Source organism: Daldinia vernicosa (genome assembly GCF_022497035.1).
Source record: "Daldinia vernicosa strain CBS 139.73 unplaced genomic scaffold F5Y00scaffold_3, whole genome shotgun sequence".
Lineage (NCBI taxonomy): Eukaryota > Fungi > Ascomycota > Sordariomycetes > Xylariales > Hypoxylaceae > Daldinia > Daldinia vernicosa.
In genome coordinates, this window is record NW_025953919.1 from 6,689 (window position 1) to 30,910 (window position 24,222).

Genomic DNA, 24,222 nt, shown 5'->3' on the forward strand with positions numbered 1-24,222 from the left:
ATATAACCTGTGTAACCGCCCGGCGCGGCGAGGCTAAACGGCTACTTAAGGATTTAACCAATCAAATTAATTGCCTGGCTTATTCGTAAACTTAAAGCTATTATGCAAGCCAGCGGGGTTGCCTCCTATGAACCAGTTAAGAGATTTCCTCGCGATATGATCTACATATGTCACTGGTATTCTGGTCAGCCGCATTTATATTGTCATCATATACGATTATAGTATTTTAACCTTGGATCTTCACGGTCTTAAAACCGGCGGCTTTGACGTCGTCGAAAGTTGACGCGACCGCAGGTAGATTGTTCCAACTGCCTTCATTCGGGACTGCATCCATCGCATTTCCGAGATTTTAACTTGGATTCATGGCGGATATAAATTCAGTAGCGAAAATCGGCCGAAAGTCTCCCTTACAGGAAATAATAGCATTAAGCCTTCCGGGGCTACGTTAAAAAACAGCCCGGCCCGGGAGTGTCCATTTAATAAAATTAAATAATTTTTAAATGGGTTCTATGATTTTTACTCACGCACGGCTTAATATGCTGGAGTAAATAGTTGTGAAAACTTAAAAATTTTCAATGTGTAAGCAAATGCAAGTAAAAAGTTTACAAAAAATTAAGAACTTTCCAAGGACCGAACGCGGATCGAACGCGTGACCTTAGGATGATTGCTGAACTGCAATCCCACGCTCTACCACTGAGCTACCGGTCCTCCGAATTGATGAATATTTGCCCCATTATTCCACAATATATAGTTAACCACAACATAAAATTGTAGCTGTTTTGGTGGGTCTCTTTGGTTAAATCCACACGTAAAAAATTCCAATAGCAAGGTAAAGAAAACACTAGCATCCCTTATACTATATTTCATTGTTTAATTGATTAGTTTCCGACATGATATAATCATAGTAACTACCTAGAATCCCTCTGTGAAACTTGTACTAATCATCGAACTTAGGTACCTACCTTATCATACTAGACTGTGGCAACTGCTTCTATTAGGTCCCCAAAGGCCTTAACCATAGAGAAATATTGTGTTATACAAGAGGGCTTTAGCAACATTTGGTGCCCCAGGCCGCTCCTTGGAGGTCTTCATATTAAGCCAAAGAAAAGCAGCCCTAAGTGAAATCTCTCTCATGATAGCGGCAACCTATTTGACATCCATTTTAGTAACACTGCGTACAGCAGGATTATCTGGCAGCCATACCCATACTGAATAATATCCTCGTTGAAGTGACAACTCCTATCATCGAGTTTCGTTAGTAGCGATATGAAGTACCGTAATGGTGCGTGTCCTTCTTTAATATATTAATACTTTCCATCCGTCCACATTCTACCTATTATCTCCTTTCCCTTTCCCTTAATGTCCCTATTTTATTTTTCACTATTTCAAATACTCTCCTCGCTTATGACTGGGTTAACCGGTACGGGGTCCATCTTGGACCCCTAATGTTATCCTGCTTACCAATGTTTATGTCCTCGCCTCACAAATATTAATGTGCGTCTTCCTTCTATAATTCGTTGAGTAATTTAGAAACTGTCTGGGACGCAGGGTGATGTAAATCAATTTAAGCTTTAGCGGCAGCTGTGCTCGCCTACGTGCAGAGTGAGTGATAGGGGTTATTTGAGGACTTTTGCCGGCGACACAGAATCCACTCGGTATATTTGCCGGGCTGGGAAAGAATCTTACTTGCCACTTATTCCATGTGAAAATTAGATACCCATGTCACCGGCAAAATAATTATAGTAATGCGGATGAGACCTGGTTCCCCCATGGGGACGATCTATATCACTTTGCCTCCATTACAGTGTAGGCTTTCAACTACCGCGACATGCAGTATGTATAGGAATATATTAGTTCTAGTCAGATTGGGCGGGCAGAGAGATAAGTGGCTACACATGAGATTTCACGACTCTTTGAGTGCAGAACCGCACTTATAAGAGCTAACCGGGCACCGGGCTTTGAGATCTGCTTCGTTTGGTTCGCCTACTTCTGCACGTCTCTGCTGCCAAGGCAAATCACTCGCCGACATGAAGTCGTTCTCCATCGCACTCGCGCTCGCTGCGCCAGTCCATGCTGGTCTGCGCTTTGGATGCTCATCGTTGACCACCCAGCGTCTTGACCCTGTTGTCGAGCCTGGTAATAACCCTTCGGCCCATGTTCACCACATCGTAGGCGGAAACGCCTTCAACGCCACGATGACGGGCGATGTTGGCGCGAGGGCCACCTGCACCACCTGTGAGATGTCCGAGGACTTCTCAAACTACTGGACTGCTGTGTTATACTTCAAGCACCCGACCAACGGCAGCTATCACCGAGTTCCGGTGACCAACAATGCTGCTCTGGCACCTGGTACTAAGGGTGGTATGACTATCTACTATACACCGTACGACTTCTCTACCGACAACTTGAGGAACCAGCCCATCACGGCTTTCCCGCCGGTAAGTCTCCTGGATGACATGTCGCAGCTTATGATTTTAATAATTTGCAGGGTTTCCGCATGACGGTTGGCAGCCCGACAACCGACTCCCTCGAGCAGGCTAAGGGTCACATTGGTCTACGATACAACTGCCTGCAGACCACCCTCAACAGAGGTCCGGAGATGGTGGACTTCCCCGACAGGCCCTGCCCGGGCGGTATCTTCGCTGTCCACCACTTCCCAGCGTTAGTAATTCACTACCCTGAAACAGGTGCTTATAATAACAATGATCAGATGCTGGGATGGCAAGAACCTTGACAGCCCCGACCACCAGTCTCACATGTACAACACCATCAAGTATGACGGCTTCACGAATGCTCCGCCGTGTCCGGCATCGCACCCCGTCCGGATGCCCCAAGTAACTTACGAGACCGTCTGGGACACCACCAAGTTCAACAGCATGTGGCCTTCAGGAACTCCTAACCCATTCGTGTGGAGTTTCGAAGGAAGCAGTGGATACGGCACTCACGCTGACTACATGTTCGGCTGGAAAGGCGACTCGTTGCAGCGCGCCATGAACAAGTCCGAATGCTTCTATGATGGCTGCGGTTCCATCACGAAGCAAACCATGGCGGTGGCCAACCAGTGCACCGTCCCTGACATGGTCGGCGAGGAAACCGACGGATGTAAGTTTTGAATCACTCTAAGAACAATGCCTAGACACTGACCTGTTTATAGGGCTCGACCACCTTCCGGGTATGAAGATGTAAGAGGAGTATACCGATAAAGATTTCATAGGAAGCAGCGGCGACTCTCCGTGGTTCAAAGTAGAGGCTCGTTCGTTTCGTCTTATAAATCCATTGGGTCATGGCCAGCCTTGGTCGAGAGAGCCCATAGTTATTTAGAACCGGCGCCCCGCGTCATATGACCTGCAACACTCTTTTGATACATGATGCCATCAATGATACTTATGTGAATGCTGTAATATTGGCCACTTGTGTAGTTGAATCACGCGTTTAGAGCTAATACTCCGAGTGTCTTGGACGGGGCATCGCAGTTGGTGGAGACATGCACGACGGTTGAGATGTAAGAAGGATCATTCTATTGGAATATATTATCTGGTGAGCTTGTTTTACTAACTAGGGGTAAGTTCAAGACTTAGCGAATGAAGAGGCTTCTGGCTCTCAAGTTTCAAGCTATGAAAAATCGTAACTCATTCCAGTCTGATATGGAATTCCCGCCAACCACGGAATTAATAACACAGAAACATAGCCAAGTTAGGCCCTCGTGTTGAATCATCATAAGTGCTTACAGCTCAGCGGCTGAGAGGAAAATAGATAGGATGCCATCAATTAATTGTCATGAACAGCGGGGCCTTTTCCGCCATCCTCAAGTTCCTCTTCTCAATCGTCGTTCTCGACGTCATCATCCCTCTTTTTCTTCTGCTGGCGCAGGAAGGTTTTAAAGCCGCGGCTCATCTTGACTACAGCCCTTAGGTGCTTGTCAGTGACTGTGGCTCTATCCTTGTTATTCTCAAGTGCCTCAGTCTCCGCAAGCGCGACGGCCGTCTGAAGTGCGTTGCGAATCTCGCGGCCATTCCAACGCAGGCTCTGTACGTCATTGCTCTCATAAGCGTACTCGCGCATCGCTACGCTGATATGTACTTTACCATTGCTATCGTGTTCAAGTCGCTCAAAGCTGTTGAGCCAGATCTTCTCTCGGTCAGCCTCCGTCAGTGGCTTGTAGTGCAAGGCTACGTGGATACGTGACGTAAAGGCCGAATCAAACGTCTGTACTCGATTTGTCGTTAGGAATAATACTCCTCGGTGGTATTCAAGTGCTCGTAGGAAGACTGAAACCAGCTCATTCCGCGATATGTCCAATGTGTGTCGGGCCTCGAGGTACACATCGGCCTCATCGATCAGTACGATGGCACCATAGCGTTCACCTAGTTTCAGGAAATAATCGAGGCTCCTCTCTACCTAATCCACGATCTAGGGTTAGTAGATATTTTTATGAAGACGGATTTCTTTTTTGCTCGAAGTGGATATAGAAGGAAACATATAAACCACTGCCTTCGGCAACTCGCGGGTCTGACACTCTTTTATATGAGAATGAGAAAAATTGAATACTAACATTATAAGAATCGGTGTTAAGGTCACCGCTTGTGAGCGACAGCAGAGGACGGCAGGTGAGCTCTGCAACACATTCGGCAGTACAAGTCTTACCTACGCCTGGAGGTCCGTGGAGGAGGAAGATCCGGCCTTGACCCTTGTTCTTGACGAAGTCGTTTGGCCATGGACTGACCCGACCATGGGTACTGGCAAACCTGCCAATGAGTGACCGAACCGTAAGCTTTACCTCGTCATCTAACACGAGATGCTTGAAGGCTTCCATGTCAAACTCGACGTATTGAAGATTCTCAACGTTGAAGTAACCCCAGCGTCGATCCCGGAGTATGAATCCGGAGACGATCTTACTCAAGACTATATAGTAGAGGTCGATTTCTGGTGGCGAGTCGCTGGCTGGGTCGAGATCTTGGAATATAGCGAATGGGCTCAGAACATCCTTTGGATTTGCTTTAGTGCAAGCATTACAGGCGCATTTGGGGGCGAAATAAGGTAGTTGATCTTTGCGCGGCGGCGGGCGACTATGTGGGGGAGTGCGTGCTCGTGGCGAGCAGATATTTCCCCTCGGATGATCAAGGGAGTAGTGTGAGAACCCGATATTGTCAACAATAACACGGCCTTCCATGTAGCCTGTAGCGCTTGGATAATCCTGGTCGAAGCCAGGCTCCTTCTCAACGAGAAGCCCGTTATAAAGCATATGATTTGGTCCTTTTGAAAGTTCCCAGGCTCTCTTCCCGAGTAGAACTTGTTTGGCCATAGCTTCCTCGGGAGTGGCGTTACCATTTTCGCCCTGAAAGAAACGGGCGGGGATGACGGGAAGGTTTTTGATAACCTCCTCACCACTGAAGGGGTCGATATCAAACGCGCGCATGGTACGGCAGAGCTTTTCCGAAATATATGTAATATTCCAGCAGTGGACGATATATGGAGCGCTACTTTCGTTGACACATGGGCCACCGGTGACACTGGAAATAATGAACGGAGTCCACTGGCGGTCGTGTTTGGCATAAATGATATCTCCAGGCTTTAATATAACCCAGAGGTTGTCGAAAGTGGCCAAAGGTACTTTACTATTGTGTCTCTTCTCTTCTTCACGAATCCGGGTCCCCAACGTTTCCTCGAGAAAACCAAGGAGTACATCGATGTGCTTAGCAGTTGTATGGGCATATTCATCATCATGGGTCTCTGGTTGGTTGATCTTATAGCGAGCAAGTGCTGCTTGGTGATGGGCGAGCATGTGATATGGTGCGTTGATAGTAACAGTATCTCCGAGGAGGGACGTATTGGGATAATACTCTACCACAGCCCTCAGAGCATTGATTAGATGGATCGAATTGATGACCATAGACGTCTTTTCAACATTGACAATATTCACCCCAGGATTTTCATCATGTTCCCGTCCGCGAGCGTGGCGATGGGAATACTCATTATCCATGTCAGAGTCGAAGCCAGGATCCCACCGGTGACGACGTGAGTAAGGTATATGGCCAGCCTGCGGCCTATCCTTCTTATAGGAGGTAGTGACTTTGGTTACGATCTCGAGGATAGGCTTTCTTGTCGAAGCTCCCCCTCCGTCAATTTCATCTAGCTCGATGTTGATAGGCTCTCGACTACGACGCACTGTCGATCTTATCAGCAAGATTAGTTATAAGCTCTAGCAATGAGACGACTTGCAATTAACAAGCTTCCCACCAAATGCCTTGTACTGGAGCACATAACAGATATCTGGAACCTCATCCTCAGTAGTCTCTGTGGCTGCGCCACCACTGACGACTGATTTTGCAACGAGGGCTCTGAGTTTCTCAATATTCTTGTCCTCACTTAGCCCAAAGACTTTATCAGAGGGGCCAATCTCTTCGAAACTAGCAACGGAACTGTTTTCATCCATCTTGTGAATGTCTTTGGGGTGAAGAGGTTTGTGATATCAGAAAAATAGAATGTGAAAGGGAGCGGGGAATGCGTTGGCGGGAAGTTGTTTAATATATAACTTCCAACGCATTATAGCCTTGCCTAGGCACTTACTTAAGTAGCTACGTAGGCTACGGGTATTCCGTGATAAGCAGCCTGTTGCAAGGCAGTACCTAGTGCTGACCAGTCTGCCTAGGTAACTATGCGGGCTGTACCAATAGCAGCGTTAAACGGGTGAGACTGCGGCTGGGCTGTGAGACTCCAACAGGCAGCCCTACGTCAACCCGTCCAATAAGACACACCATGTCATGTAGATAACCAGCGGGGTTTTTAGCCAAGGCCTAGAACATCCCGCGGAAGTCCTTGAGTAGGACGTATGTAAGTAGCCGCAGGCTACAGCCAACATGATGGTATTGGATACCAATTATTGAATACGTATACATTAGTTATTCATGAGTTCTTCATGATACTCCTGCCCGAAAGAAAATTAAGATATACAAAAACCTATGTAGGAATTATACCGCTTGTCTTCATACTCTGTTCAAATATCTGTAGTGAAGCTTCCGGTTCTACACTCAAGTTAGCATTTTTTACTACTGTCGGTCGGGTTCGGGTCTAGTTGATTTAAACGTACGATAGAACGGCACATTATGCCCAGCTTCAAAAATACGCATAAAGGTTAAATTATCGAGGGACTTGAATGTTCCCTTTTGCGTTCCGTTGAGAGTATATGGTATCATGTCCTTGTTTGTGAACGCCTCCTTTCCGAGCCATTCAATTGAGTCTGCCACTCTTAGAGTCCCGAGCCAGTTAGAGACGTAGTCGGCGTCACCTGTCCAAACCACCACCCTGACACCTGCTTGCACGACAGCTGAGAGTTGGGTCATGAATGAGCGTGCATCTACCACTCTTATCAGTACCTCATGTAGTATATGTGAATATGGATAGTTATACCGTCACCTGAGTAGATGAAACCTGCGGCCCCGGCGTGATCCGAATAATTTACCTTTGCCCCAAGAGCTTCCTGTACGTCGAGTCTCTGCAAGTATGCAATATATGTCGAAGGGGCTCGTAATGATGGGTCGCGAATGTCGCCGAGATAAAATCCAGGATAGTCTTTGTTTAGAACGCCAAGTATTGGATATTCGATCTCATCCATATATGACTTCCATGCAGCAAAACAACCATCAGTCGTGCCGACATCTGCACATCTATCGAGCGCAGGCTTGCATTTTGTGTCGTACCGCGTCAGAAGCTCCTTATAGAAGGTCTCGTTAATGAGTTGTCTGTACGAATTATTGTACAAGTACTCAATGTTAGTCTTTTCTTGGATGGTAGCGTCGAACCACCCATTGCTGATACCTAGGGCTACTAAGCGGATCTCTTCGGCGTGAAGATTGCCTCGAGAAATTGCGATGTTCTGGTCCAAGATATAGCTCGCGAACTCGGGTCCATAATGACCACCGTATGACTCGGTGAATATACCAAAATCGCGATATTCATATTCAGGAAAACTTTCGTAAAAGGCTTGAAGTAGATTCCAGACTAACGGAGCAGCCGCCTTAGTCGAATTGACGGTGGCGTTACCATACGAGAATCCGACGCCTATTGGCTGGTCGATATAGAGCATGTTGGCGTAACTATTGAAACTGTACGGGTTCAAAGACGGTGATGTTTCGTTATTGACAAAATGACAAGGCCCATTTTGGGTGAAAAGCCCATATTCGGATGCATCCCCTGGTCCGCCCTCGAAATATGCTACAAGTGGTGCCTGTCGAGGATTCTCGCGAGCTTCGAAGAACCTTCGAGGATGTGTCAACTCTATTCCCTCAACGCTGAGGCTCGTATCATGTTAACCTACCAGAACCACATGTTCATGTCCTCACCCACCGAGAGGTACCCAGAGTACTGGTTAACGCCCGGGGTTGTTTCGCAGATGCCCGAGTTCTTTACAAATGACAATCTGGACTTCGTGGCGCTGTGCTCAAAAACATTGTACTTGACTCTATCCCGTGCCTCAAGGTATCGCCTGTCCGCAGTGCTTGGCGAGATTGGGCTGGCGATTGTCGACGCAGCCAGAAACGTTCCGACAGCCAGTTCAAGTATCCACCGCATCGCGAAAGATAGGGCATTTACCAATCGTGAATTCTATCAGCTAGATAGGAACAACTTCCTAGTATCAAGAGGGCATATAATACACGGTTCCATCGCGGCCTTTAAAGATTAAGCTTAAATGAGCTTCATGGGGCACGCCCACGAAGATCCTTCTTTTAATCCCAGACCCCGGCCATCAACATTGCATAGCCACATCATATCGACTCCCCCGGCACCCTGTCGGCAGGGCTGGAAATTAGACGGGATATTTGACCAGAATGATTTCTTTTTGCACATATGGATCCAGATAAACTAACACATAAGTTCTTTAAACCACTGAAACATCAATTTCTGGGGCAGCTTTGAGATGTATTCGATATGGGGAATTATAATAAATGGGGCGATCTATAGGCTTCAACAACGTGAGAGGTTTCCTAGCACTCGTTTCGTCCTCGTGGATAAGTTGGTATGATTTCGACCCGAGTTAGATTGAAAACTAAGTCTCTAACATTGCACAAACCAACATACTTGCCCTTCGACTGAATACTCTTTCTCTCTACCTCACTCCAATGTGTAAAATTATAACGCTAGGCTGCCAGGTATTATGTTCTGGAGACTAGAATAGGGGCTAATCTATATTGGATAGAAGCATAGCCAAATTCAAATACAGACATATTACTATTGAGCACTTCGGTAGATATTTCAGATACCTTGCTGTGATCCGAGTTATACGGATTTAAGACTTCGGTAAATGTTATGAACTGATCCCCGATATGGGTCTTGGCATTCGGAGCCGAACTTCTTGATAACGTTAGTCTTGTTCAGGGCTCAGCAGAACAGCATCTCTTTTCCACGTTTCGCGTCCCGGCTTTCCCTTTTCTCACTTCTGTTCAAGTATCGTTCTATTTATCTTCTTGAAATATATTAGAACAGGGATTATGTTCAAAAGAGAGGCCCGAGATGGAGATGTTGAAGAGTTGCGACTCATGCAAGGCACGAAAAGTGCGATGTAATGGTAAGTCTCCCACACGTATAAGTCAATAACCACTACCGTGAAATCGGTAACTTGAGGCTCAAGCCAATCCACAGGGTACCCCGGCCCTTGTAATCACTGCGTTGTAAGTAGCTCGGCCATGATGTCTTGAGACCACTGGTCTTTGCTAATGCCCCGCGAAGCGCCGAAAGGCACAGTGCCATTTCAGTCGTAGGAAAATGCCCCAAAGACGAAATGGTAAGTAGAGTACTATTATTATAAGAGGCTACTTAGGATTATATGGTTTGTTAAGGTCAATAATAGTAAACGTCGTCCTCACATCTCCCGCGTCACCAAAAACCCAGCCCCCAAGTGCGGCTCAAGTCGCTAAAAACGTAAAGTCCTACCCCAATATAGCGGCGCTTGATAGAATCGGGACTGACTTATACTAAAGCCTCGGCGACCTTTGCCCGAGCTGTACGTCGACCGTATATTAGCCACAGCTGGAACGGCTAGAGCTCTCGGAAACGAAAAACCATTCGCAGTTAAAGTACACTCTTCTTAACCTCCGTTATACCAACTACTCTACTAAATGCACCAGGGAATCGGACTAGTCAGCACGTTGTGACCGCTCCTACCAAGTTGATAAATTGCTAATAATACCCAGTCGGAAACGCCAGCTTGACTTTCTTCTCCGATAATCGATTATCATACTTATCCTCCCGCCTAAGGAATGATAAAGTAAACCGACTAATCCAGAGAATATCTTCTGTGATTGCTTCTCGACTGCAACATCATGGTAAGCATAGATGGCGGCTTAAACAGCTCAATAGAGAAGCTGATTTATATTAACAGCAAATGTAGCGACTCCGGGTTCTCTGTGTGGTATACGAGGGGATCAGAAAGATGCTCTTGTATTTCCTAATACGGCTGAGGCAAATGCCCACATCAAATGTTATTTTCCCTTGATCTCTAATTAGTCAACGCAGTCTGTCTAACTCTCCGATAGTATACTTTGAGCGGGTCCATCCCGTCTACCCCTTCCTGGATCAGAAAGACTTCGAAGCTATGGCTCACGCCCCTTACTTTGCTGATCGTTTAGCGCATAGCAAAGCACTATACGCTCTATATAACGCGGTCGTCGCCTTGGGATGCCAGGCTGGGAGTGGAGGAAAATTCGAACCGGGTAAGGGGAGGGCCTGGCAGTATATGACAAGGGCACTTGCCGTCCTGCCAGACCTATTTTCGCTACCAGATTCTCTAGATGTTCTCCAGGCAATGACTGCCTTGACTATATATTCTCTCAGGTGTGTGATTCGGCTGGTAGCGTTGGTGATACAGATGTGTCGCCATCAGAACCCCCCGAAGCGTTTGCCGCTGACTCCAAATTTTGCAGCATATCATGTATAGCAATAGAGCACTTCATATTATCTGAAGCTGCAAGGAGAGCGCAGAACCTCGGGCGCGCCAATTTAAGGGGCAAGGCGAGGGTTGCGTACCATAGGGCATTTTGGCTTCTTTATACCGTTGAGAAGATAATTAACTTTCACTTTGGGAGGAATTCCGTATGTCGATTCCGCATCGCTATATTCACTTATCCAATTTGAAGAGCGGGTTTTCTGACATAAACCGAACGGCTATAGATATTCGTCGATCATGACATCGTGATCCCAATCCCATCCGTGCCCGACGCGATTGTGGGGGAGCTCGATTGGTTTCTCACAACTGCGAGATACGCGCGTTTGTTGTCGAAAGCTATGACGTCTCTGTTCTCTATTGCCGGTACTGAGAACCCTAAAACTTATTACCTAGCTATAATCGACCAATGCGAGACCGAGTTAGAGGAATGGCGGATGTCGATACCAGCTAATATCCGACCGAGTGAACCGTACCGGACGCACACGTTACAGGGTATGTTGCATCGAACAACTGCTCTTGGGATCCATTTACTATACAATAGTTTTAAATTGAGCCTTTGCCGAGCGACACTGTACTTGGCTGCAAACACTAGTCGTGTTGTAAGCCAGGCCCGCCAGGCTGAGAGCACGAGAAATATGATGGAGACATCGCGGTCCGTGTTAGAGTTGACGGCCTTCATTGATGTGGAACCAAACACACCACTATGGTAAATTCGACAGATTGGCCTTATATATTCCTCTTCTCTAACTCCTTAGCAATAGGATACTAGCTGGTATTCCAATTGTCGCTCTCTTCGTACTATTTGATTTAGTGGTTACAAACCCAAAACACGCCGAGACGGCAACAAATCTAGCTCTTCTTGACATGGGTGGCGGCCACTTCAGTAGGCTTGAGTATGCGAGTGGTGGTGGCCTCCCTGGCTCATTGATTGGCGAGTTTGCACATATTGCTCGCGAGTATGTGAATACCATAAAGAGAGAGGGCATATCGAATCAGATTGTTGATAAACAGTCACACGTATTGACGAAACCGCCAACCGAGACATCAAGATCTCTTGGTAGAACCGAGCAACCACCTCGTGAGAACGGTATCTCTCATGTATTAGATCCATCTCCAAACGTCGAGTCAGAGCAGGTGAGCATTGATCTTGTTTAACACCTAAATTACCCACAATTAATAGTAAACAGGTACCAGAACATATTTTCGACGGCGATGCATCCTTACCAATCGATGATGCCCTATTCTTCCCAATTAATGACGGATACTTTGAAATGGACGATGAAGTCCCTCTCGGTACCGATATCATGGATCTTTTTAACTCAGCCATGCCGGGTATAGATCCGTACTATAACCTAATGATAGGTGGCGATCCTCAAGGTTAGGGTGTTTTGAGTAGGAAGTAAAGGGGCGGAGTTGGGTCGATTTAACGACGAAGAGGTCAGGTTTTACGTATATTATATATTGAGTTTATTGTATGGTAAGGTTGCTCCTGTTTTGTAGCATTAATAATTGTGTATTAGAACAAGAGATTCTAGGAGTTAGGGAAGTCCCGCTGCTCTTGTTACAGAGTTGCGCGTTAAAGCTTAGGGGCGATAAAATTTACGAGTTAAATAACATATAAGAGATGTTCTTTGGCAAAATAAGCTACAAATCTACAAAATTGTATTCCGAATGATAAGATGTGTCCCATCTTACATTTTACTTGAGCAGATCTAAACATTTCGAGATGAGAATAGTAGACTTTATGATTATGAAACTATCATAATATCTGAGCATGCTTTAAGACACAATATATCAAGCGCTAACTGAAAATTTAAACAAGGCCTGGTGTATATATTTGGAATAGTTGGGTTGCCAAAGGTAATTGTTAAGAATGGACCATGATACCCTTAAGATGTAAAGCTTACTTACAATATAACCATTTATGCCAATTTTCCCTTTAGAAAGTGTCAGAGAGAACCCTTGATGTATGTCATACGTAGAGTGAATGTTAGAAGCAGCAGCGAAGCTGCTGTATAGTAGCCGTATGGTAGTATGAATATATTAACGCTTGACCTTCCATCCTCTTGCGAGGGGCGCTCCACGCCCCTTATACATATACCTATCATACGCTGATTTATACTTAATTCATACTAGCTCCCTTTATACCCTGACAGAAAGGCAAATAGCACCAAGCTCTTAATAAGTCACCATTATTAACAGAGGATATCACAGTCTCCTTAAAGTTGAAGAGATGATATTTCATTATAGATAAAAGCAAATTCCCAGGCACTTTTTAAAAAGTATGTACCTAGGAACTCTATCGTTAACGTACTCTAGGCCTAGCTAGTTAATACTCAACTCGATAACAAAGCAAGACAGCAAAAGAGCTTTCTATTGTGGTAACTCAGCCCGCTGTTTTTCATGCAGTAAATCCACACAATAATGTTCTATTCAGAGAAATAACCCCCCTCAAAAAATAAGAGCCGGTAAGTAATTAACTATCAGGTTTGTCCCATATCCCTGTATTTGACTTCGACTGGCATTTTAGTAGCGATTAGATGTGCTTGTATCCATGCTACTTAATATATTCCATATTTATTTGAGATACTAGTATATTTTCTTATATGAAACGGTTCCTGACAAAATCTGCAAGAACGTTTAGTACACACTACTCAATTTCGTGCAGAAACACTCTTTGCCTATAACATTTTTCTATGCAACTAAACTAACTTTTAGGATCCATGTTATGTACATCAACTGCGTCAAAATTCTGTTGGTGAGCTCAACCGCAGACTAATACCGTAAACGATTGTGTATATCTGTTGCCTCTTGCTGGTGTTGAGCTACATAAGCATAATCCTTTTTACTCTGTTGTTTACAGTTAAAAACTTGGGTTTACTTTTCATACCAGCAATAAACGGAGCCAATTCCTTGTCCCTTGGTGAGCATTTTCCTTCCTAGCCTCTCCCATTATTATCAGAATACATTTCTATAATAGAAGCTGCTTACGCTTGCCACTTCACATCGGATGTCAAAGGATTTCCTATGTCATCTGAGTCTAGACAACGGTAATGGTAGTATGTTACTATTTTCACAAGGCTCGTTTGCCTCTCATCCTCTAGCACTTCTACCTCTGGCATCTACGCACCTTGCCTACTACCAACCTTGTCAACACCCAAGACGTCCCCCGTAGATATGTTCTAGATTAGTAGAGTATCCCGTAGCCTAAGGCCAAGTTGATATGAATCGTCTCGATCGTCTTGACCGTCTTGACCTACCCGGCGTCAGGGCCAAGCGGCCGAGAAAGACGTCGCCAACGCACACACTGACCATGTCACATGTACACATTAGGACATTGTATCATCCCGCTTTGCGTACATAGCTGAAGTATCTCCTACAGTCCTTCTAAAATTAACCCTAGTTACCTGCTACTTCCTTCTGGGGTTTCAACTTTGGTCGTCACACAACCTCAACATCTTCTTTCCCTCTGCCTACATACCTGACCTATTTCCCAGTTGTTATTCTCAAAACTTCGTCTGAAGGAAACAACTCGCACTCCTTTTCCTCGAGATCTTCGTCCTTAAAGATCACGGAATAGTAGCGATTTGTTCCCTATTGCGTCTATATCTACTTATTTCCTTTAATAATTATTTTCGAAACTCCAACCTACCCTTGGGCATTACGCATCTTTTGCGTACACGACCTGCTTCTAGCAATTCTTATTTCAAAGTTACGCTTTAGTAACATAAACTTCTTTTCCTATTGGAACTTCACTATTGGATGTTACACAATATCTCTTTCCAACATCCCACGAAGAGCAAGCACACCACGGTCACGTTTTATTCTCCTTTACATACGCGCCAGTCTTGTTCATCAAAAGCCCTATTTGAAAGCTCCATCTTAGCTCTATTCCCGGAGCCTAATCATTGAACACCACACAGAATCTCTCCCTTCCAGACTGTCATCCTTAGAGGACACATACCTGCATTTTTGTTCCACTTTGGGTTATTTCTGACCCCCGAACGAGATGGCTTCGAACGAATCACCAGAGGCGGTTCTGAGAGACATGATGATGGAAGGACTTGGACAGTTTAAGCAGATGGCCATCGCTATTCGCGGGACGGCCGGTGAAGACGATGCCTCTCAGGTTATCGATAAATTTAAGTCCGACATGCTTAAGGCGTTCGGTGAACTTGTTGATGACAACATGGAGGCCATCAAAGCCGCCATGAAGAAGCAGCTTGCTGGCAATGGAAGCAAAGATGAGACTAAGAAGCAGTTGGATGTTGCGGCACCCCAGGTTCGCAAGCGCCCTGCCAGCGCCCTGGAACCCCAGGACCACGTCCGAAAGGGTAAGCTAAACTATACTTCTACATCAACCCAATATCTTAATCTCTTACTAATTCTATACTTTTTAGCGCCCCGCCGTGCTCTTTTTCCAGGCCCTCATCATCAAGAACCGGCTCGCCCGGCGTCCGCACGCGGTTATACCGCGCAGCTTCGGCCCGTACGCCCCAAGGAGGTCATAGTCATTTCGGATGACGACTACGAAGACAATGAAGGGGAAGAAGCTCCCGTCAAAGCTAGACGTAAATCTGAACGTACTTTGTCACGAGCTGTCAATTACAACGTGGCTGGTTACTACAAGGAGCGTGGCTTGCCCGATGCTTAAAAGGAAATACCTACGGCTGACTATCAAGCATGTGAACGAATGATGGTCTGAAAGGACTATAAGTATGATCATATGAGTGTTACTGCTCCAGGTCTGGTTGTTTTCGTTCTGGCAGGATGCGGGGCTTGTTTTGTGTTTGCGTGGATCGATGTGAGTAGGGTTGCGATGATTTGTGAGGCCTACGGGCTGAGAGGCGACCATAGTAGTCGTTCGCGTTGACTGGGTACTATATTAACCTAGTCAGTTCTGCCGAAAATCTCTTAGAAGTCAAGCTTTAATCGAATGAAAGTAGCATGCATACTTCGACGTTACTTCCTTATGCCCTTGCTCTATTGCCGTAATATGTACGAATACCTATAATACCTATAATTCTGTATCCCCTTATCTAGCCTACATGCAGCGTCCGCAAGTCACGTATGCTCCATGCTATGTGTAATCAACATCCAATAAGCCGTGGGACTAAAGAGCCTCGAACTCCGAGGTTCATAAACACCCACCTACTGCCTACTCGCCGATCCCGTAACTTCTAACCCGGCTGAAGAAGAAGGGCTTTCCATTCTTGAGCGGGAACTCTGCCCAGTCGTCTGTCTGCCTGTTGTAGCTCCAGAAACCCTTCCAGGTTAGCCTGTTGTTGTTATTCCTATTTATGGCTGATATCTTGCCTGTGCCTCGGAACGTAAGCTCCATGCGGTACATGTATTTCCCTACACCCTCTGTCTCGACATACAGGTCACCTTCCGCGTTGACTAGACTCGTCCCTGCATTAGTATTGTTGGTGTTGTCATTATTCTTATCCGCTGATGAGGATAAGCGCCAGCGCCCTTTTAGCGCGGATCCCATGACGGCGGAAGGTAGGTAATGGGGCCCAGAGCCACCGCGGTGCAAGGCCACATTATCTCGTGTAAGGTGGTGCACAACATGAGCAGGCTCGTCGGTGGTCAGTAGGCTGATGGCGGTGCCGTCGCGGAATAGCCGTAGGTACCGATAGTAGGTTACGATGTGAACAGGACTATTCCACGTAACCTGGTGCGCTGACGCCTGTCCCGGGCGGATATAGTTCACCGTGCTGATGTAGCATCCATTAAATCGCACCCTTGGACGCCGGCGGAACATTGTCTTCCAGGATGATGCGTAGGGCCCACGAAGTAACAGGTTAGTTGTTGCTCGACTCTCCTCTTGTCGTTGACGTGCCAGTTCCTCTAGAGTAAATACGTCATTGGAGTCGGCCAGTTCCTGTGTTATGTCTAGAGGCTCCCAGCTGATACCCCTTTGCCAATGGTAGTGCATTCCACCGAAACCAAATTCGTGACCCAAGCACACCCGTCGCCAGATTTGATCCTCGGTAGCTACCAAGTAAGCTAACCTCTTACAGACCCGGGCTAAACGCACGAAATCACCCACATCTGCGACCGCGACGTCTCGCAGGATATGGACGAGGATCTCGTCGGGCAGCACAGAAATGGGGCATGGAGGCGCTGCTACGCCTTCGCATTCTGGTGGTGCTCCCTCAATTTTAAGGCTGGAGAAGCTGGTGATGAGGTCTGGTAGGGACAATGCGAGTGCTCCATCATCTAGGGAGTGATGGGCAGTGTTGGGAACGGTTACAGGGGTGTGAGATGGGTTGATTTGACCCGGCTTTATCCAACGGCCTGGGAAGTGCTTATTACGGTAGGACTGGTCCACATTGTCGTCCATGCGGAAGGCCTTTCGATAGAGTTGTAGACTATCGCCGAGTTTACCGGTCGCCTCCCTCTCGACGGCTTTTTCGTAGAAGTCTAAGGCGGTCTGGGGCTCGTGATCTCTATCCTTAGTAGAGTCTTCATCGTGACGGCCGAGCTTCTGCCCTATTACGGATTTACTAGTATCTGGCTCATCGAAATGCTGGGGTTGATAGTATTCATCCTCATCTTCTACTTGATGGATAGTCTTTGAAGTTGATTTTCTATGCGTAAACTCATTTCTCCTCGGAGGCCTATTAGTTGTTATAGTTGAAGAGGATCCCGGCTGGTTAGGGACTGTCCTCTGCTGCTGTTGAGAGCTAGCAGTATTTCTTGATCGAGCCGAGACTTCGGCTCGCCATTGTTCTCTAAAGCTCTCTAGCTCCGATTGTATCTGCTGGGTCGGTTGGTCCATACTGGCAAACTATGGTCACAATTCTATGGATATGAATTTTAATGTACAGTGCTTAATTATGAATGGTAATTAGCGTAAAATCTGGCGTATCGTAAGTATTTTCTGTGTGGGTATTTGGGTATTAGAGAATGATTATGCATCTAGTGAGGATGGGGATTTTGAGGTGATTCGTGGAATATCGGATGAAGTTAAAAGTCGGCCTCTTGTAACGTTGAGGTACAATACAATGAGGTGCTCCGGCGTGACGGACTAGAGCTGCGCGGGATGCATTATCTAAATCCATCTTATCGCCGAACGAGTCATACTGGTTGTAGAGGGGTCCTAGTGGAGTAGTTGATCGCTAGCTCAAGACGATCCGATTGGGTTTGACATCATGGATAAGACGATAAGGGACCGTGCGTTATCTTTATCGAGAGCGGTTCTCGATTTCCGCTGCGTCGATTTGGAGTACCTAGCTCGGGTCCGGCCTAGGACCGGTAAATTCTCTTTAAAAAGATTTGTCTTGCCATTTTGTTCTTATGTATTTATTAATGACGCGAAGAAAACCGCCTCCCCTAATCTGGCCACTCACAATTTACGACGAAATACCTACGTAAGAAATCCTACATAGCAATACAATATCTTTACTACCCACTCGCTCCCCACGATATCGAGACGTCTTTTCTCTTCTTACGATAGATTGAGCTATCAGAAAGGGCGCCCCCGGCATAACCGGGGCCAGCGCATATAAAAAATGGCATCTAATCATAGCTTCGCTGGCCACAACCATGACCGACTAGGAGGAGGAGAAGACGCTTTTGCGGGCCAAACGATGGTTTCGTCCCAAGATGACGGTAACGACGGGGTGGATATCTCAGCGGGGCAGAAGATGCTTTCTGCCATTACCGGTAGTCTTCTCACATCGCTTCTGGGTAAGCTTTTCTTCATGTCACCTTAGATACAGGGCTATAAGCTGATATTATTCTGTACAGTCACTCCTCTGGACGTCGTCCGTGTCCGACTGCAATCGCAAGGTTCGTCGCAACCCATTGCAGACTTCCAGAGACTTGCAATTTCGTCACCCAATGCTTTTCGACCGTCGAATCTTGGAGTTACAGCGTGTTGCCGAGAGGTGTTCTTTTTGAATAACAATGCCGAAGTATGCGTCGCCGGTCCGCTTGAGAGCATATCTGCATCTGGGGAATGCGCCGTGGAGGAGGTACAGAAGAGGCGATTCAACTCGACTTTTGACGGTATGAAGAAGATTGCTCGCCACGAGGGCCTCACGACGTTATGGAGAGGTTTATCGCCGACGTTAGCTATGACCGTGCCCGCGAACATTATCTACTTCACCGGTTATGATTGGCTACGATATAGCAAGACAAGCCCAGTCAGCAAAATGACTAGGGAAGAATATGCGCCCATGGTAGCCGGCGCATCCGCACGAGTTGTTGCAGTTGCTGCGGTCAGCCCAATCGATCTATTCCGAACCCGACTACAAGCATCACCGGGCTCGACCGCAGCTGGCCATTTAGCAAATACTTTCAAGGGACTCCGAGAGATGGTGGCCGACAAGGGTTATAGCTCTCTGTGGAGAGGTTTAACTTTAACTCTCTGGCGAGACGTCCCCTTTTCGGCTATGTATTGGTTTGGCTACGAGACGATCAGAGGTAAGCTTACCGATGCGCGAGAAGAACGACGTGGTAGGCACTCGACTCGAGAGAACGATGGTTCAAGAGCGCGGCGGAGAACTAGGTCACAGAGCAGGGAGAGTCACGCAGCGACTTTCATGGACAGTTTTACTGCCGGCTGCCTTTCTGGTGCCTTTGCATCGACGATAACGATGCCATTCGATGTAGGTAAAACCCGACGGCAGGTTTATAAAGACACGTCGAACAAGGCTTTGCCCTCAGTGGAGAAGGCTGCAGAACCGGAAGCTCAACACATGCTTCGCCTCCTCTCGCACATCTATTCGACGGAAGGACTGGCAGGACTCTGGAGAGGATGGCTGCCTCGTACGCTCAAAGTTGCGCCGTCTTGCGCTATAATGATCAGCAGTTACGAGGTTGGTAAGAGAGCGTTTAGGAGCATTAATGAACGTAAAGCTCGGAAACACCACGAAGGTCGAGTTGACGAGCCTTGACATGTAGCATCACCCTTCTCCCCTCATTTCTGGATTTGCATTAGCAGGCGTTGATTAGAGTTATGATACCTTGCTTAGAGGCCAAAAGGAACCGGGACCACAAAATAGGGACGGTTGGACGGTTTGGTTTAATCACACGATATTCACTTAAGAGACGACTGCATAAATCGGAGCGGCCCCTAATGATGATTTGTATATTATTTACGGAAGTTAAAGGGGGAAAAGAAGAGGAAAGAAAAGAAAATAAAAGAAAAGAAGCAAAAGAGGCGATAGATCGATCATTACTCACAACTCGACACCGAAGCGTTTGATGAGCCTTTAGACAAATTAATACGATGATAATTCTGACGATCATTATGAATTATGTAGGTTGTGCTTGGACCTTTACTTCCTTTATTACACGTCATTTCTAGGACTTTTTGAGGCCCTGAACCTTGCGCATCGTAATCGCACAAGCCACTTTACGCGTGAAGAAAATCGCGTTAAGTGCCAAAAGGGGTTTCGCGTCTTGGAGACGCGTCGAGACTTGAAAATCCCCATTTAACATAGAATCTTGGACCTTTCCAATGTCAGCTTTTTTACAATTCAATTGTTCACTTTATTATACGCTTGCACGTCTGATTTGACCAAATCGTCAGAATTCCGACGTTTGTTATTTATTTGCATAAGAATTGTATTAGACTGATCCATTCCGAGGAAAAAAAAAGAAAGCTTTCACGGTGTCGTGTCTACGTCATTCAAGACACCTTCCGACTTGGAATATAGGTCACTTCTTAACTCGGCCTCGACCTCGTCTACGTATACACTTATACTATACAATGTCTTCCACAAAGCGCAAGAGCGAAGGTCTCACATCCGGTGATGCCAACAAGAAGCCTAAGGTGAACGCGAGCATAACATCGTTCTTCGGTGCACCTAAGAGCTCGCCCACCTCGTCCCCCGCGAAGTTTAGTGCGGGCCCCGAGTCGGCGCCCCTCAAGTTTGACAAGGACAAGTGGGTCGCGGGCCTAACGCCAGAGCAGAAGCGCCACCTCCAGCTTGAGATCCAGACCTTGGATCCTAGCTGGCTGGTTCACCTCAGAGAAGAGATTACTTCTCCCGAGTTCATTGAGCTCAAGAAGTTTCTTGAGAGTGAGGTTAAGGCCAATAAGAAGGTGTTCCCACCTAGGGAAGATGTCTACTCATGGTATGCCGATGTTGTATCTCTTCTTATGCTCTACCTACCTTCATCCTATAATGCTGCATACTCGATACGGAGAATTAAACTAACGTCGCCCCATCAGGTCTCGCCACACACCTTTCAACACAGTCAAGTGCGTGATCCTAGGCCAAGACCCCTACCACAATGTCAACCAAGCGCATGGCCTAGCCTTCTCCGTCCGGCCTCCAACCAAGGCTCCCCCTTCCCTCAAAAACATGTACATCGCGTTAAAGAAGGACTACCCGGACTTCGTGCCCCCGCCCAACGGCGGCGGTCTGCTAACCCCTTGGGCAGAGCGTGGTGTACTTATGCTTAATACATGTCTTACTGTGCGTGCGCACGAGGCTTATTCTCACGCGAACCGCGGTTGGGAGCGCTTCACGCAGAAAGTCATTGACTTGGTGGCGCAGAAGCGCACTCGTGGTGTCGTGTTCCTGGCCTGGGGCAATCCTGCCGCGAAGCGAGTTAGTAAGGTCGACACTAAGCGCCACCTCGTGTTGAAGAGCGTGCACCCAAGTCCGCTGAGTGCCTCGAAAGGGTTCTTCGACTGCGGGCATTTCAAACAGGCTAATGAGTGGCTTGCGAATAGGTATGGTGAGGACGGCATTATCGATTGGAATCTTAACCCTAGCGAGAAGAAGCCAGAGGAAGCGCGGAAAGAAGTTTCGCCACCTGTAGTAGCTGTGGGAAAAGTGGATGAGGAGAAGGGCGAGGAGGAGAGTAAAATCCTTCAGGAGCAGGGTGAAGAGGGCAAAGAGGGCAAAGAAGATAAAGATACGGCAAGTGATGCTGAATCGAAGTGAGTTTATTTTCACAAATTGTGCATGATGCGGGTTAGGGATATAGGGTGTCCGAATATGTCCTTTTCTAGTCGTATAGGTTTACTGGTCGGCGTTCTATGTGGTTTATAGGCGCCTGGGCTGGCGTATGCTCGTAGTATATCGAGATTGTATAAGGTTGAGAAAAAAAAAAAAAAGCCCTTCGGGAAGAGGCGGCGCATGTGAATAATACCTAGTTTGTTTAAGTTATGAACTGTGCACCTCGGTAGATAATAGCATGCTTTGCATCTGTGATAGTCGGTATTGCTATAATCGCCGTCTGTTTCATCGCCTACTCGAGCAACATGGCCTATCAGTTGAGCGCACTCGAAACATGGCGAGTAATGAGCCCATCTTTGTTGAAGTAGTATAATCGGTTAGCTAAGATATTGTGCAATAAGATGACAAAATGTTTATTGTGATAGGTTTGACGAATCGTCGAATACCCGCCTAGAACACCGTCTAACCTAGGAACATGCAATTGCTCGACCCTAGAAGCGAAATGAAGGGTTCGCTTCTCAAAACGAATCTCATCTAACGCTACAATGAACTACGTAAGTAATTATGATGGCGTTCGCAGACATCATGCCACTAGTACTATAGATAAAATGGCGGTAACTATGCTGGATCCGTTAAACGCAATCTGCTCATAAGCGAGCGATCCAGTAATCTAAGATTGAGATCGAAACCGAGATATGAAGGGTACTTACACAGGTATGAGCTATGGCAATGGCACCATAGCATCTTGGTGCATAAACGGGATCTGCGACGACGTTTCGCTGTGATGCTTCATAGCCTAGGTAGCTTGCAAGGCTTATCTAAATGGATATGTCATCATCTGGATATGTCATCATCGGTATTAAGCTCGATCGAGGCCGTTGAAGAATTGTCTCGGGAACCGGAAATGGAGACCTGGCTACCCCACCGTAGACTACCGTTACATGCCGCAGTTGTACATAACGAGGTACGTATGTAGTCTGTTTGTTTCATTTCTACATAGGGATTGCTGCAAGGGAGATTCCGCTAATAGATAAGTGCTAGATCTTTTAAATTTTATTTATTGATTTTTTTATATTTTTTTATAAAATACCAAAGATAGAGGCAGGTAATCAGTCAGCTAGGTAGCCCGTTCTCTCTCATGTTCTTGCGAATGTGATGTGTCTGTCGTGTAAGTATGGCCGCTGGGATAATCGTGGTTGTGGAGTGCTTCGTGAATAATATATAACATCCAGATAACATGTGCATAAGCCCGAGATCCCACGCTAGTCATGCAGGTCCCTTCATCCCCTACATAGATTCATTGAATGTTCTATGCAAGGCGAGCCACACACCTGCACAAGTATGTTGTACATCGGAACTGTTCAGATAAATTGTCGACAGGTACACACACTTGGTTTAGTGGCGTTTTCCAGAGTCAGCTTCTTAAGTAAGAGGCTCAAGCAGACCTAAGTTTCAAGGACCTGGAAGCCCCACGCTCCTCGCCGTAATTTTGCATTACCTACATACTTTTTTTCTGACCTAAGAAAATCGTACAACCAGGCAGAGAGAGGGACGGCTCGAGGAAAGGGAGATTGCAACATACTATGTATGTAGTATCCGGCCAATGTCTCGCACGAAACCCCTTGGAAGCCCAATGCGCAGTCATTGGACGCGAAAAGTCGCGATCGGTGTAAGACACGCTTAATCCAATAGCATTAGCGTTTCTATACCAATAGCTCGCAGCTACATAGTAACTCTCCGAATCAGGCTTCTCCTGTTAGGGGGTGACCTCAACACAATTGCCAACTCATCTAAACCCTAGCCTATAAGAAGCGACCGACCGAACTGGGTCCAACGGGTTTCGTGAATTAATTGGCTTCGGATTCCGAGTGATGAGTTGTGCTCATGCAAGGTCGACGCCCTTTTAAAGAATGATCTGGGCGAGGAGGAAAGGGGCGCGATAATGTCTTGGCGCTTCGCTCCAAATGATCTATCCCGGTGATCGGTGACAGTCAAGACGACAACCAGGACATAGTAAACCAGGAAAATTATCTTTCCGATGTTCATTATTCCTGTTGTTTTCATATAACATGTTACACAGCACGAAAACGGCTACAAACAGAACCAAATCCAGATTAAATATAGCTTCAAACGATGGAAAGGAACGTTTAGGTAACCATGCATTGGATGAATTTGGTCAATGGTGACATCGGAGGTGGCATTTGAAATAGAACTGCCGATGGTGTTCCGATAATGCTCAGCCCCGTCTGTTCAAATCTCACGTTGCAGGAGACGAATCGAGCTGCTGCCGATCGAACCCAGGCCAGGTAGTATTTCGTTTCACGGCCGCCATAATAGATGCCCATAGCAACATAA

The 24,222-nt window shown here is 46.6% G+C and overlaps 7 protein-coding genes and 1 non-coding gene across 8 annotated transcripts; 4 read left to right on the forward strand and 4 right to left on the reverse strand.

Annotated features, from left to right (window-relative positions):
• Window positions 1-626: 626 nt before the first annotated feature.
• On the reverse strand, window positions 627-708 carry F5Y00DRAFT_t11. The gene has a single exon. It is a non-coding gene; the product is annotated as a tRNA-Cys (tRNA).
• A 747-nt stretch (window positions 709-1,455) lies between these two features.
• F5Y00DRAFT_224356 (uncharacterized protein) lies at window positions 1,456-3,366 on the forward strand. The gene is made up of 4 exons (XM_048005990.1): window positions 1,456-2,438; window positions 2,489-2,661; window positions 2,711-3,102; window positions 3,155-3,366. The coding sequence occupies exons 1-4, from the start codon at window positions 2,028-2,030 to the stop codon at window positions 3,184-3,186; spliced, it is 1,008 nt and encodes a 335-aa protein (XP_047869240.1). The 5' UTR covers window positions 1,456-2,027; the 3' UTR covers window positions 3,187-3,366.
• Window positions 3,367-3,705: 339 nt separating this feature from the next.
• F5Y00DRAFT_270527 (P-loop containing nucleoside triphosphate hydrolase protein) lies at window positions 3,706-6,433 on the reverse strand (the record flags this gene model as incomplete). Its single annotated transcript, XM_048012628.1, has 3 exons — window positions 3,706-4,398; window positions 4,553-6,165; window positions 6,238-6,433. 3 exons carry the CDS (start codon window positions 6,431-6,433, stop codon window positions 3,820-3,822), a joined length of 2,388 nt encoding a protein of 795 aa, XP_047869241.1. The 3' UTR covers window positions 3,706-3,819.
• A 465-nt stretch (window positions 6,434-6,898) lies between these two features.
• Window positions 6,899-9,114, reverse strand: F5Y00DRAFT_270531 (putative carboxypeptidase S1). The gene is made up of 4 exons (XM_048012629.1): window positions 8,315-9,114; window positions 7,408-8,255; window positions 7,088-7,354; window positions 6,899-7,022 (listed from the first exon to the last, which is right to left on the reverse strand). Exons 1-4 carry the CDS (start codon window positions 8,566-8,568, stop codon window positions 6,958-6,960), a joined length of 1,434 nt encoding a protein of 477 aa, XP_047869242.1. The 5' UTR covers window positions 8,569-9,114; the 3' UTR covers window positions 6,899-6,957.
• A 179-nt stretch (window positions 9,115-9,293) lies between these two features.
• F5Y00DRAFT_224370 (uncharacterized protein) lies at window positions 9,294-12,527 on the forward strand. The gene is made up of 12 exons (XM_048005991.1): window positions 9,294-9,665; window positions 9,724-9,778; window positions 9,845-9,915; window positions 9,975-10,070; window positions 10,122-10,137; window positions 10,188-10,319; window positions 10,376-10,474; window positions 10,530-10,827; window positions 10,917-11,085; window positions 11,164-11,645; window positions 11,701-12,073; window positions 12,127-12,527. Exons 2-12 carry the CDS (start codon window positions 9,760-9,762, stop codon window positions 12,319-12,321), a joined length of 1,950 nt encoding a protein of 649 aa, XP_047869243.1. The 5' UTR covers window positions 9,294-9,665; window positions 9,724-9,759; the 3' UTR covers window positions 12,322-12,527.
• Window positions 12,528-15,807: 3,280 nt separating this feature from the next.
• Window positions 15,808-17,912, reverse strand: F5Y00DRAFT_98907 (uncharacterized protein). Its single transcript, XM_048014424.1, has 2 exons — window positions 15,895-17,912; window positions 15,808-15,819 (listed from the first exon to the last, which is right to left on the reverse strand). The coding sequence occupies exon 1, from the start codon at window positions 17,724-17,726 to the stop codon at window positions 16,098-16,100; it is 1,629 nt and encodes a 542-aa protein (XP_047869244.1). The 5' UTR covers window positions 17,727-17,912; the 3' UTR covers window positions 15,808-15,819; window positions 15,895-16,097.
• A 625-nt stretch (window positions 17,913-18,537) lies between these two features.
• Window positions 18,538-19,848, forward strand: F5Y00DRAFT_250640 (mitochondrial carrier; the record flags this gene model as incomplete). The annotated part of the gene is made up of 2 exons (XM_048009752.1): window positions 18,538-18,637; window positions 18,698-19,848. 2 exons carry the CDS (start codon window positions 18,538-18,540, stop codon window positions 19,846-19,848), a joined length of 1,251 nt encoding a protein of 416 aa, XP_047869245.1.
• Window positions 19,849-20,400: 552 nt separating this feature from the next.
• F5Y00DRAFT_98896 (uracil-DNA glycosylase) lies at window positions 20,401-22,081 on the forward strand. Its single transcript, XM_048014423.1, has 3 exons — window positions 20,401-20,416; window positions 20,487-21,034; window positions 21,132-22,081. Exons 2-3 carry the CDS (start codon window positions 20,667-20,669, stop codon window positions 21,850-21,852), a joined length of 1,089 nt encoding a protein of 362 aa, XP_047869246.1. The 5' UTR covers window positions 20,401-20,416; window positions 20,487-20,666; the 3' UTR covers window positions 21,853-22,081.
• The last annotated feature ends 2,141 nt before the right edge of the window (window positions 22,082-24,222 follow it).